Genomic DNA, 13,824 nt, shown 5'->3' on the forward strand with positions numbered 1-13,824 from the left:
GAAGATAGTCCCAATAACTTTACTTTAAACGATGTTACAACGTCATCGCGTATGGATTATATTGGCCAAGAAATTTAGTAACCTTTCCCTGATTCGGGAAATTTCTATCATCATTTTGAAATGAATTGATTTTGTTTCCTTAAAATGTACAAAATACGTTAATATATTTGAAATTCAAAAGTGGGTTTCCTGTGTTTTAGGAACATCCTATTGCAACACAGAACAGAAAGATAATGAGTAATGAAAGTACTACCAGAGTGCAATCACATGGGGTTGGACAGTACTGAAGCTTTGTAATTATAAACCATAGCTAAACATTGAAGCCCATACTGCACAACAGCCGCGTTTATTGGTGCCGAAGTAGACAAATCTGTATTGGACGTTGATAAACAATAGTCCATTACGGTGCGCTAGAGATTATTAATTTTGTTTGTTAATCAATCTCACTTAACAAGATTTCAGACGGTTACCCTGACATTACTTGCCCTGATAACAGTGCATACAGTGAACTAGGGCAGGCTTGTGATTGCACAACTAAGAACAATAGCCGAGTTTAACCGGATTCCGCTCCGACACAATAGTAGACCTTTTGAGTTGAGGAATAACTAACTCCTTGGAAAAAAAGAACTCTTCACGTTGCCAGGCATTATAAGGAGACGAACAATGATAAAGAAAGGCTAGAAGAAGGCTACACAAATACTTTCATAATTCCTCCAAATTTTGTAGGTATGCTACTGGTGAAAAAGAGCTCACCTTCTATTATTATTGTTATACTTCAACATTTCCACCAAATCAGGAAAAATAACAATGCCATATTTTAAATCAAATATAAAAAAAACATTACCAGTAAAATAAATTAATTTGTTTAGTTGTACGACAAATTTTTCAAAACTATATTAGAAAATTACAAATATTCTTTAGAGAACGCTACAAACACAAACTAAATTAAAAATAAATTACGATATAAATAAACTCTAATAATAAAAAATATATTTATTTTACCATTCAAAGTCTCCTAGAAGGACCACACTCTTTGATAAAAATAACAAACGCCATGAAACAGAGAGAAGTATTTTGTTGTGCTGGTTATTTAATTCAAATTTTATTCAAGAGCAATTCTGCAGCATTAATAGTCTAGACTGATATCACCCTATTAATAATATAGATAACTAAAATTACATAGTTTTTAAATTAAGCTTTTAGTGCTGCTGTTTTGTTTTGTTTTTTTACATTTAACTAAGTTGTAGACGGGCGTTTATTGACGGCTGAACTCAGAGCCACTTTAATTAAAACTTTAACTCTATTACAGGATTCAACCTACGTGTCTCTTTATTCATACTGTACTTTGTAATTCCAATTTAAATTAAGCTTTTAGTGCTGCTGTTTTGTTTTGTTTTTTTACATTTAACTAAGTTGTAGACGGGCGTTTATTGAAGGCTGAACTCAGAGCCACTTTAATTAAAACTTTAACTCTATTACAGGATTCAACCTACGTGTCTCTTTATTCATACTGTACTTTGTAATTCCAATTTAAATTAAGATTTATAAGTTAGTTGTCAAGGAAAAACAATTTTTAACTATTATTATACTACAATTCTTAATTACAAGTGTATTTTAGTGACCACGAATGAAAATCAGGTATTTTACATAACCTCGTATACGAGTATATTATATAGAAATGATTCCAACACCAGATTTAAAAAATATTCCTTTGAGGCATTTCGTAATAATAAACACCTTTAAGTATCGACAAAATACAATAATATTAGCAATATGTGAAACACCGCTGTCTCTAGAACACATAAATCTAACTGGGTTGGCTAAGGAACAGCGTTATTTCCTATATCAGATACAATAGCTGTTACCGTCACATGTGCAATATATAGCTATGTTTTACAATGTCGAGTCTAATATTTCATACTGTAAACTGTCAATATAATACGATCAAACGGGTTATGTGTGTAAAACGATATAAAACTGAATTCAAAATCTATGTGTTTGGATAGTGTATATTGTTTTAATTTTAAAGGAGCTTTTTCCACATAACTGTATGTAAAAAAGTTAATACAATTACAAGATGTAAAATAAAAAATATGTAAAATGTTGAGAGAATAATCCTGAATATATATAAAACATAGTTACTAACAGGAGTGCAGATCAGTATTTTGTACATAAGGAAAGCGATAATTACTGGAAAGTTATTAATCAACGGTCCAACTTGTAAAAATTAAAATCTGGAAATTTTCAAATTTAAAACACATTTTATTACGCAATTACGACTCTTCTCTTCTATAGGGTCTGTTCATAAGAAGTAGATGAAAAATCTTTAATAAAAACATAGGTTTAGGAGTTCTACGTATTAAAGGTCTTGATAACAAAAACATATGTACGAAAATGAAATTTGTTCAACCCTCAACAAAACTTTGGTCATTTAAAGCTTCTAAAGTAAAATAATACTAAATTACCGAATCGCATTGTATATAAGGTTTATGAAAATTTGTATTAGCAAGACTGTGATAAGTAAGATTACAAATTATACTTATCCCGAAATAGAATTACGGCCGGTGGTGTAACGTGGTACATCTTTTGAAATACGTCATGGTATGATATTTTCTTAAATCAAACCTCTTACAATATTATTATTAGATTTTAATGCCTTTCCTCTCCACAGCAGTAATATTCTTTCCAAAAAAAGTAAAAATAATATAAAAAATAAAAATTTTCATCAAAGTTCTTAACTTGTGACAAAATGTTTTTTTTTTCTTTCACGGAAACTCTTGTTTGAGTATTGTTTTGTTACAATTTGAGTATTACATTATATAACTTAACTAGTAACCAACGTCTAAATTGTATTGAGAACTTCACCTTTCCCACCATTTCTGCCCCATGGAGACCGTAAAACGGTAAGCGATTCAACATATAGGAGTATGTTCCACAAACTTCTTACTAAACCAATCAAAATCAAAATGTACGGATCGCTAGACATTTTACATCAACGAAAGTCTTCCTAACGCATATAAGAAATAACACAGTTGAAAATTACTACGTACAGTTTAAACTATTCATAAATCGAAAGGACGAATATTGCCTTGGTTTTTTTTTTTTGTATTCCAAAGAGGTTATCATAATAATGCCGGTGGTGGTCTGTTCGAGAGAAAAACTAAATAAACATCCACGGCGAATCCACTGAATTTATTCCTTTGTTCGACAGCCAGATGAGATTTCGGCTGAACAATGGAACAAAGAATGGGTAATGAGTTACAACAGGCACCTTGTTCTCACGCGCCCGCGTTCAACACAAAAATGTGTTGTAGATTGTGCTGCCGGGATATACTTATATATTCATAATACCTTGCAACGCAGCAATCTTTCCATACTTACTTTTTGTGATATGGCGTATTTTATCTCCATTAATAAAACAACCAATAATGTTTGCTACTAAACGTTAACGTTTATTTACGGTTGTGGAAGTTATTATAATTTTAATTGTTATTCAAAACTTTTGACTACTTCCAAACAGATGTCAATAGTGGAACGTTAGGTACTACTTATAATTAAAATCTAAACACCATAGCCATATTATATTTTCCCTTAGAGTTAATTTTAATTCAAGGAAGTAAAGAACCCAATCTATTCTTTGTCCATAAAAATGTTCTGTAACTCTTGAAAGAGCACGACAACTCTCTGTATACAATTATAGAAAATAACCACTGAATAAGAAACACAAGATGTTATTTTATTCGGACCACGTGTTTTGGGATCTAAGATTCCATTCTAGTTAGTTTTAAACTCCATTCACTGGGATGTAAATAGGATAAAGTTCATTCATATAGTTCAGCTCAACAACATTAATTCAATTGCAAACACAAATGCCTAAAAATAAACAATTACTAAAGTTTTTAACTTATTTAATTGTTTTCCTAACCTAAATCTTATTCACGAAAATTTAACATAACTACTTATCACATTATAAAATGTGCACTGCATTGCCGAGACAATATTTAATTTATTATCACTCTCTCGCTTTTTAAATTTTATTACATTTTACGGAATATTTTAGTGCAACCATAATGAACATTCTAAGTTAACGCTTACTTACTAATTTAATACACAATGAGGCCAAGTAAGTTCGGATAACAAAAACCATTGAAATGGTTTAAAATCATGGTTGTCATAAAATGTTTTTATTTTTACTAATACCAATTTTATACTAGCTATTTATAATAAGCTATAAATAAAGATTGCCTTAAACGGAATTGACTACTCAATAATTATCTTCATCATTATATGCAATTTGATTCTATCCTGAACTAACCAACTAAACATGCCCTAACCTGCCACAATCGAAACGTGCTTATCCTAGACATTATGGAACCAAAAATAACCAGGCTTGACTTAACTTAAAAGTATTAGCTGTACGCTTGGGTTAAGTTAAATGATTGACCAATCATGTACTGAATAATCTATACCTAATCAAGATATCCAGAGTGAACTGGGACGGTATGTGACCTCACTATCTTACTTAGGCGTCGGGCTTGGGATCCGAGTTAGCGATAGCGCAGGTCCAAATCCTGTATGTGACCTTGGCACTTTTTATCGGTACTTTCGACCTTGTACTGTATCAACTCTCCCTGGTTCTGTTTTATAAAATTCACACACAGATCAATGGCTCATTAGGACGAGCAGAATAAGTCTAAGAGTGACTCTCTTTAAGATAAATGCATGCTGGTGAAAATTAATTCATAAGTAAAATACATTTCAACAAAGTCATTACTAACGTTTGTTCTGTAATGTTGCGTTAACATGTAGGAATGTCCAGTTTTACAAACAAAACCAAGCTACGGTGCGTGGACAGAGAGTCCAGATACTCTGGCCATTGTAGCCGATACCTTTGATCATCAACTGCTGTCCAAGCTTTTGTGAAATTACAGCAGGCACTATTGTCACCTCTCTAAAAGCTCTCTAAGATTGTTTGGCAAATTTCTCGGAGCTATGGCGAGAATGACAGATTAGCTTTAAATTTAAACTGTAAACATTGGCAATTTAAAATTAAAGATCTTGCTATGCCACTGAAAAGGACTAGTACGTAATATTAAGTGTTAAGAGAAAGGATCTCAAGATCCTAATTTCGCTTATCAAAATAAAGAGCTTTTGGATTCAATCCATTAGTTTTATAAACCATGTGTTCTCATAACGAGAGATGTTTAGTATATAAAAATCAAAACTTAAAACATTTACACTATATTTTTTTATTTATACTCATCGCCTCTCCGTAAGAAGGTTTTTTTGGGTTATAATACACTGTCATCAGGTATTATCTAAAACTATAACAAAATTTGCTTTAAATCTATAATGTCATAACAAAAAATAATACAAAATGGAACGAACTATTTTGTGAAAAAACCTTCCTACCAGAAGATTGTATCCTATTCATACTTTTGTTTCGTCATGGAATAACTGATGTTTAAAATGACGATATTGTTCAACGATGATTGCTGGATGATTTTCATACAGCCATAGCAGAACCCGCCAAACCGGCCATTATCATCGTTTCAGATGTAACCTATATTGGGATCCGATTTTTTGTTAAGAGACAAATTTTTAGTACGATTTTATTATGTAAAATATACAATTGTTACAATTCTTACTACTATGATAAACGAAGAGAACACGGAGAATAGGTTAACTGAAACACAAAAACGAGGCAATAGAAATAAACGACTACGCAATGGCAAGTTTCCCACGTAATTATCGTTAAGTAATTAGCTCGTTGCACACAAAAAGGTACGGAAGGTTACTGACCCAGATTGACGCAAATGAAGAGTTCCGTGTGGAAGGCGCTTAGTAACAAAAGAGGTCAGAGGTACAGAATAAACACGTCTAGACGTCTAGGAAGACAATTAGGACCTCTAACAATTCCGTCATTACAACACAGCAGTTGCTCTGCACTGAGGAAGAATAACAAATAGTTGTCCTACTTCACTACCTTTCCGTCACAGACTATCCTATCAGGCATTTCAGTTTTTACGTGTCAATATTTCAATTATAATTTGAAAAAGTTGTCTTTTAATGACATCATATTTTCTGTATCACTATAACTGACACAGCGCTCATGTAGAATTTACTGTGTTTAATATCGTTCATTAAATTAAACACCATCTCACAGTTTAATAAGCAATTAAACAAACTAAAAAACAATCCAGTTATTTCTAAGCAGTAACACTTTTACGTAAATTACATTGCTTACCAAAATCTACAACCACAGTACTCGTATTACTGTTTATATCCACCATACTAAAGTATTTAAGAAAAACGTAGTTAAAAGGAGCACTGCGATCATAGCAATCGCTTACCCAATGTATTGAAAAATTGTATAAATATTTGTACAGTTATTTTTCTGGTATTTAATAAATAATTCTTCATCGTAAAAGTACATTTCTTAATTAACAGTTTTCACGCGTTTCCAAGGAAGAAAATCGATACTTCTAGCTGAATTATTTAATTTTTTTTCCGGGACAAAGGGTCCTGAATAAATTAGGAAACTAAGAAAGCAAAACTATTTGGAATTATAAGATTAGATATACAATTTATTAAAATGTTTTTACGAGTTTTGGTTTATTTAATATTTAATTTCCATGATAAAACTAAACTAAAATTGTATTAAAAACGCTACAAGCAACGTTATACAATATTTATTTTTAAATGTACATTAAAAATAATATTTTATTATTTTCATATTGATGATGGTGAATTTTTAATTTTAAGTTAATTGGGCCTATTACTTTGTTACTTTAAAGCTCGGATTAAGTTTTGGCCCAACAAAGCCAAAATGTTATAAATAAATCAAAGTCTTCATGGTTACGATTATTCTTAAAATTAGACAATCATTCAGAGTTCAAGGCTATTAAAACACACCAGAAACCAATATAATACCTATAATATGCACAAGAATGTCCAAATAAAATACAATAGCGTCATAAAATAAAATAGAACAATTATATTTTCCAAACTCCTCGTATTATTTTGTACAACAACACTGCCGAACACACTCATCCCCTTCCCCACGTACATCGAAGACGACGTGGAATGTGTAGAATGTAATACATTCTTGGCTGCTCTGCCGTGTGTGGTGTTAACACTAACATTGTCAAGTCTCTGTCGCTTCCGTCACATTACCATTCTCAAACAGAATATTACAGGTCTTTCTTTACCTAATTACTTAACTTGTATTCTACAGTCTCTTCCGTTCCCATTTCACAGCATTTGTATCTCTTGACAAACCGACATCTACAAAAACACTTGCAAACACATTTCATCCCCCCACGGATTCGAAATGTGGAGAATGTAATACATTCTTGGCTGCTCTGCCGTGTGTGGTGTTAACACTAATAATGTTAAGTCTGTCGTTTCCGTCACGTCACCATTCTCAAACAGAACATTACAGGGCTGTCTTACCTAATTACTGAAACTTTCTACATTAGACCCTTCCTTTCATTAACATTCTATCTCTTGACAAGTGGACATAAAAGTAAACAATTGCAAACACATTCATCCCCTCCCAAACGTATATCGAAGACGACATGGAATATAGAGAATGTAATACATTCCTGACTGCTCTGCCGTGTGTGGTGTTAACACTAACACTAAGTCTCTGTCGCTTCCGTGACATTACCATTCTCAAACAGAATATTACAGGTCTCTCTTACTTAATTACTGAAACTTTCTACATTAAATCCTTCCTTTCATTACCATTTCAGTTCTTGACAAGCGGACATCCAAGTAAACAATTGCAAACAAATTCATCCCCCCTAAACGTATATCGTAGACGACATGGAATGTAGAGAATGTAATACATTCCTGGCTGCTCTGCCATGTGTGATGTTAACACTAACACTTTCAAGTCTCTGTCGCTTCCGTGACATTACCATTCTCAAACAGAATATTACAGGGCTGTCTTACCTAATTACTGAGCAGAACTGTTATCACACGACGAGTGTACTGTTATTACAGCGTGTTCCATCTAAACCACTTCTAGAATTAACAAAAGGATATTACAGTTAACAATTATTCAATTCTTGTATTTAATTTTCGACAACGATTTTTTATTTATCTGTAGTTAAGTATATATATATATATATATATATATATATATATATATATAACATTCATGTTTTCGTGCATAAAATGGAACGATATTTCAACTATTGGAGTCACCGTAATAAATAATTTTTAAACTTAATATACTGGAGCCTACATTACTTAAGACTTTCAAAATATAAAATAGTTAATGATAAGACAGTCAATTTATGGTATGTACGAGGATATTTTGAGAAATATTATAGAATAAACCTGGATTTTACGAGACAGACTGGAAGATACAACAAATATATCCGGCAACTAAATGTATAGGGAGCTGCTGGACCACTGGGAACGCATCTGAATTAGGAAGGGGAAAATAATAAAACTGTGTATGGCTCGCAGGATGATGAAACAACGGAAGTCCCAGCGGCTGCTGCAGATTGTGTACAGTGCAAGGCGCAAGGCGATGCTTGTACCGCGCGCGTGTTGTCAGGATTAATGAGCCAGCTTTACGACCAGGAGATGAACTAGGAGATTCTCTTCTCTGGGGAAAAATATTACATTGAAACGTCTCCACTTCAGCTCTTTAGAATGTGTGTGAAATGGGGTGTTCTCGATGACTCTAGCGTACAGCAGCTATTTAACAAAGATAGTGTGCGTAGAAAACTTTTAAAAGTCTGGAAATATCTACAATAACTCAAATATGGAGGATATTTAAAATGTAGTTTGTATGATTGTATATATTTTTGGACCGTTTATTTTAAATTCTCGAAAGAACTATTTTTTCTATAGTTTTATTGCTACGAGCAATTAAACTCTCGTATATTCAACTTAGAACAATTATATTCCACACACATTTCTTCTTCAGTACTAATTTCTGATTTGAATGTATTCGTGGGTGAATCACACTTTCGAATTCGGATATAGAAATACAAGTAGATTAAATACTATAAAAACAAATAGATAGAAAAATTCAAATTTTGTAATTTTTAAATGAAAATATAAATATGTCCACAATATGAAAATACACACAATGACTCGTATAAGCCAAGGCGATAAAATATATTCTGAGTAAAACTAGTTTTAAACCGATTAGACTCAAAACTTCGGGAATAATCTAAATTGGGACTTGTAAGACCTAAAGTGTAAAATAAAAGATCATTTGGAACGCTGTTAACATTTTAAGGACTAAAACATTCATTCACATTTTACAGAATTTTACATTTTACAGCGATTACAGAAAATACCTGAAGTACTAATTATTTCTACAAATTTTTGACTGACACTGCATGATATGCTTAGCGCTTAAATACTTTACTGTATATTATTGCAAAATACAACGGTATTTCTAGCCCAGAAATCCGTTTAAAAATATCTACTAAACACACATAAAATAGCTTTGGTAGGAAGGGTTGATTCAATGCGAAAGTTGAGTTCAGTTCCATTTCACCTTCCACTTAGTGCAGCGTTTAAAATCTGACGCTGTTACAGATTTTTTTCCTGAAATTTGGAAGAAGTTTAAAACGAATTGTTTGCAGACTTCGACATCACAGTCACCTAGCCTACAAAATCAAGGGTAATCTAAAATGATGAGGTATTCTCATTGTTTTATGCACTACGGGGTTTTAGACAATATCTCAACGACGCACTACGAAGCAACCGAGTTTTCTACACACAACCTAACTTTGGTTGGAATGGCTGATTCATTTTAAGCTTTTTCTTCACTGACTTTTTTATCTCTCCAGACGGATGTGTACTCCATAAATGTTTAACAACGTTCCAAATGACCTTTTTATGGCACACTGTCGGTCATATAATTTATATTATACCGAAAGGTTTGAGGTTAAAACACACCTGTCAAAAAACCTACTTTTCACAATGTTTGTACCAGTCAGTGATGCAACTTACTAGTAATCTGAACTCATCATTCATACTATATACAATAAAACGTTTAGTCCGCAGTCGGCTTGCAAATTCTTTCTGGAAATCATTGTCACTTTGATATTTTAAAGGTTTACAAATGTAATAATAGAAAACAAATTTAAGTAGCCATGCGCTGAGTTACATAATTTACAAATTTTAGTTTATTACTTTTTAAATAAAAATACAACTTTTGTTCATCTCACTCTAAGTGATCACATTAATCCGATATATGTTTTAGTGCTGAAAATAACACATATCGTTCATCCCATTTACAGTATATCTTCGTCGGGAATAATTAGGGAATATCTAGTTTAGTTGGTATAGTCCGATCTTTCCATCAAATAGTTAAATATTACAGATTTAACAATCTTCCAAACAATAGTTTTTTATCGCAGATACACAAGTAATAAAACTTGTATGTAGTCTTAAACGATACAATAAATTCTTACTGTTTTATAGTATCTTTCAAACAGACACAAGTAACTCAAAAACCCACTGACCTTTGCCATGGAGCTGCTGCCGATTGGAGTCGGCCTTGAGATTCTCCGCCGTGTGGACAAGTTCGTCCAACTGCGGTTTCTTCTGCTCCAACTCGCGCAGAACATTCTACAACAAACAAACATTATTATACACAACGCCATGTTTCAAAAGGGCATCGGATTTTCTGGATACTAGCAAACTGAAAATTGTAATTAATACTTTAGTTTTCAACAGGATGTTTTGTGGAACACTGGACTTATCCCTTAACTTCAGATATTAAAACACTTTATCATCAGATTTGGAACATTGGATTGAACGAATTATTGAGATTCATGTTATGTAATTTTCATCTTGGCTTGTTATTTTAATCAAATACAGTTTGAGGTTTTACAATACACAGTTTAACGAGCTATTAAATGTATGTTATTGTCCCGAGAAGGTCGGATTGAAACAATATAAATACCAATGTTAATTATTCTATAACATGTTACCGTATTATAAAGATTTGGTACGGTTGAAAGTGATGGGATTCTACTAGTTTGTATTGTACTGACAAGAGCATCGTCGTAATAAAACTAATACGCCATTCTTTATAAATTATGTGGAAGAAATTGTGTCCTTTTTATTTTTTCTGAGAAGTTTGTCTCCTCGCCGTTCTAAGAATGTATTAAAGTAGCTGACCCAATTGCATCTCATAATATTAAAATGAAATTTCTTTACATCTTAGAGAATCTGCAGAGTAAAAAATAATTACTCTAATAAGTTGTTATTTTGCAAGGAACGAACATAATTTATATTTTGTAAGAATAATTTGTAACTTAATTCATATAAGACGTGTATTTAAATTGACTATGTATTATATTAATACAAAGCACACTTTTTAAACAGTACAAGTTCCGGAAGTGTATATTACATTGAAGTTTTCACGGTTTACAATTAACAAAAATTAAACTGAAATTGCTTATTATTATTTACTGATGGCTTTTTGAATATGATTTTAATATGCATGGCGCTTTCGCTATTTAATACAGTAAAAATGATATACTAACAAAAATCCATAAATATAACATAGTAGGCCTACTTTTACTATGTTAAATTTTGATAAGTGTATTAAGAAATTGAGTTGATACAACTTGAATAGTTTTATACAAGTATTGCATATTTATAAGTTACATTTTGTAGTATTCACAACGAAAAACGTATATATTGGGTCTATTTTCAGTCGCGATTGTCTATTGGGCACCCTTGTGAACGATTGTGAAACGCAGCGTTCCTATGATGTGTACGGTCACATTACATTCCACTACGTGACATCACATGTCATTCCTATGTTTAGTAAACATTAATCATTATACTCCGTAACGTGACATGCCTATATTGTGTTCAACAACCATCATTCCATTCCGCTACGTGACATCATATATCATTCCTATGTCTATAAAGATTAATAGTTACATTCCCCAATGTGACATGCCTATGTTGTGTTCAACAACCATCATTCCATTCCGCTACGTGACATCATATATCATTCCTATGTCTATAAAGATTAGTAGTTACATTCCCCAATGTGACATGCTATATGTTGTGTTCAACAACCATCATTCCATTCCGCTACGTGACATCATATATCATTCCTATGTCTATAAAGATTAATAGTTACATTCCCCAATGTGACATGCCTATGTTGTGTTCAACAACCATCATTCCATTCCGCTACGTGACATCATATATCATTCCTATGTCTATAAAGATTAATAGTTACATTCCCCAATGTGACATGCTATATGTTGTGTTCAACCAACCATCACCATTCCGCTACGTGACATCATTTATCATTCCTATGTTTAGTACACATTAATCGTTCTATTCCGTAAAGTGACATGCCAACGTTGTGAGCAGCCAACCACCATTACATTCCGCTACGTGACATCACACGTCATCCTTATTTTTAGTAACCAATAATTGATCATTATCTTCCACAACGTAATTTCACATTCCTTTCCATGTAGTGTTGAAACCAGTCATAATGCAATTCCGCTATGTAACGTGCATGTCCCAACATATGAACTATATTATGGAGCTAGCCATCATCATATTGCGCTGTATAAATTGACGTGACATTTCACCAGTGCGACGTGTTCACACACGTAGCTGGAAATTGTGTATGGCATAAAGCGAGTTTCTATTATCCCAGAGACGCCGTGAAACGAACGTGAAGTCCACCACGTCGACTCAAAACTCAAAATCGGGAGTGAAGCCACACTTTTGTTCGAAACATTAATGGATGAAGCTTTGGCAAAAAACATGTAACAGTAATATTATGTCGAAAATATTTTTATATCTCACAGTTGAACAGGATTTATATGTTTGTTTTTTGAACAAGCTCTCTGTAGTTTACTCCAACGTAATCTCATAGCCGCTGTTTACAGTGTTATGCTTTTAAGGGCGGACGTGGCAATATTTTACGGCGTCGTAACTTTGTAATTAATTGTCGTGTTTGGACGCGTCAGCGTGTGTAACGACCGGGTGAACAGTTCAATTACAGGACCGGGTCACGTAACCGGATTGGCCTCTGATACTCACTTCTTGCTGGCCACTACCTTGTCGATAATGTACTGCTACTCATTCATTACACACGACCTAAGATCCCATTGTAGCCATGTCACAGTGAACACTTCATACAAACTTATGCTTCTTACGTAACTAAGTTCAACTAGTATATCAGGCTCAGTTAGGTGTAACTAAATGTACAATATTAATTCACAAGTTGGATAGTTTGAGGTGAGAATTGGGAAGGATAATTACTAAAAGAGATCACCCTACACGTGAGTAATGAATTCCAATATCTTTTCATTTAAAAAACACTTAACCTGATTAAAAACAGATTAATGTATTCTAAATTATCAGGACTCTATGTCCAAAACGATTTTGGGAATTTTTGTTTCACGTTAAAATCAATATATTTGGGATTCTGGTATGCATATTATACCGAGTGTCTTAAAAGTCCCCCCCCCCCCTATTAACTTTCTTATGATTAAAGACACAGTAATTTACTTTGGAGGATGTTTTTCTATGACCAACGGAGGAGCTTTTTCTAGTATGAAAATTTTTCACCTCCCCCATCCCCAAATAGGGATATTTTTAAGTCAAAAATTTTAAATACGAACTCCAAGCAAGTGACACCTCATTTTAAAGGTATTTCAAAATGAAGAAGAATGGCACAAACTAGACGTGTCTAAAAACACCCTATCACATTTGGTGGCAAATTAAAATTTTAATTTATTTTAAACCTACATTGCTTGTGAATCATTTTGTTACAAAATTAAATGGTAATAATCTTGA

The 13,824-nt window shown here is 32.8% G+C and overlaps 1 protein-coding gene across 7 annotated transcripts in view; it reads right to left on the reverse strand.

Annotated features, from left to right (window-relative positions):
• LOC124360069 (dystrophin, isoforms A/C/F/G/H-like) overlaps positions 1–13,824 on the reverse strand; it is a 1,186,422-nt gene that overhangs the window by 685,551 nt on the left and 487,047 nt on the right. For all 7 annotated transcript variants that reach the window (XM_046813341.1, XM_046813339.1, XM_046813338.1 and 4 more), the window contains one exon: positions 10,503–10,608. In XM_046813341.1, the coding sequence (XP_046669297.1) occupies positions 10,503–10,608 (106 nt within the window). The remainder of the gene's footprint in view (positions 1–10,502; positions 10,609–13,824) is intronic.

The sequence above is a fragment of the Homalodisca vitripennis genome, chromosome 4, assembly GCF_021130785.1.
Source record: "Homalodisca vitripennis isolate AUS2020 chromosome 4, UT_GWSS_2.1, whole genome shotgun sequence".
Lineage (NCBI taxonomy): Eukaryota > Metazoa > Arthropoda > Insecta > Hemiptera > Cicadellidae > Homalodisca > Homalodisca vitripennis.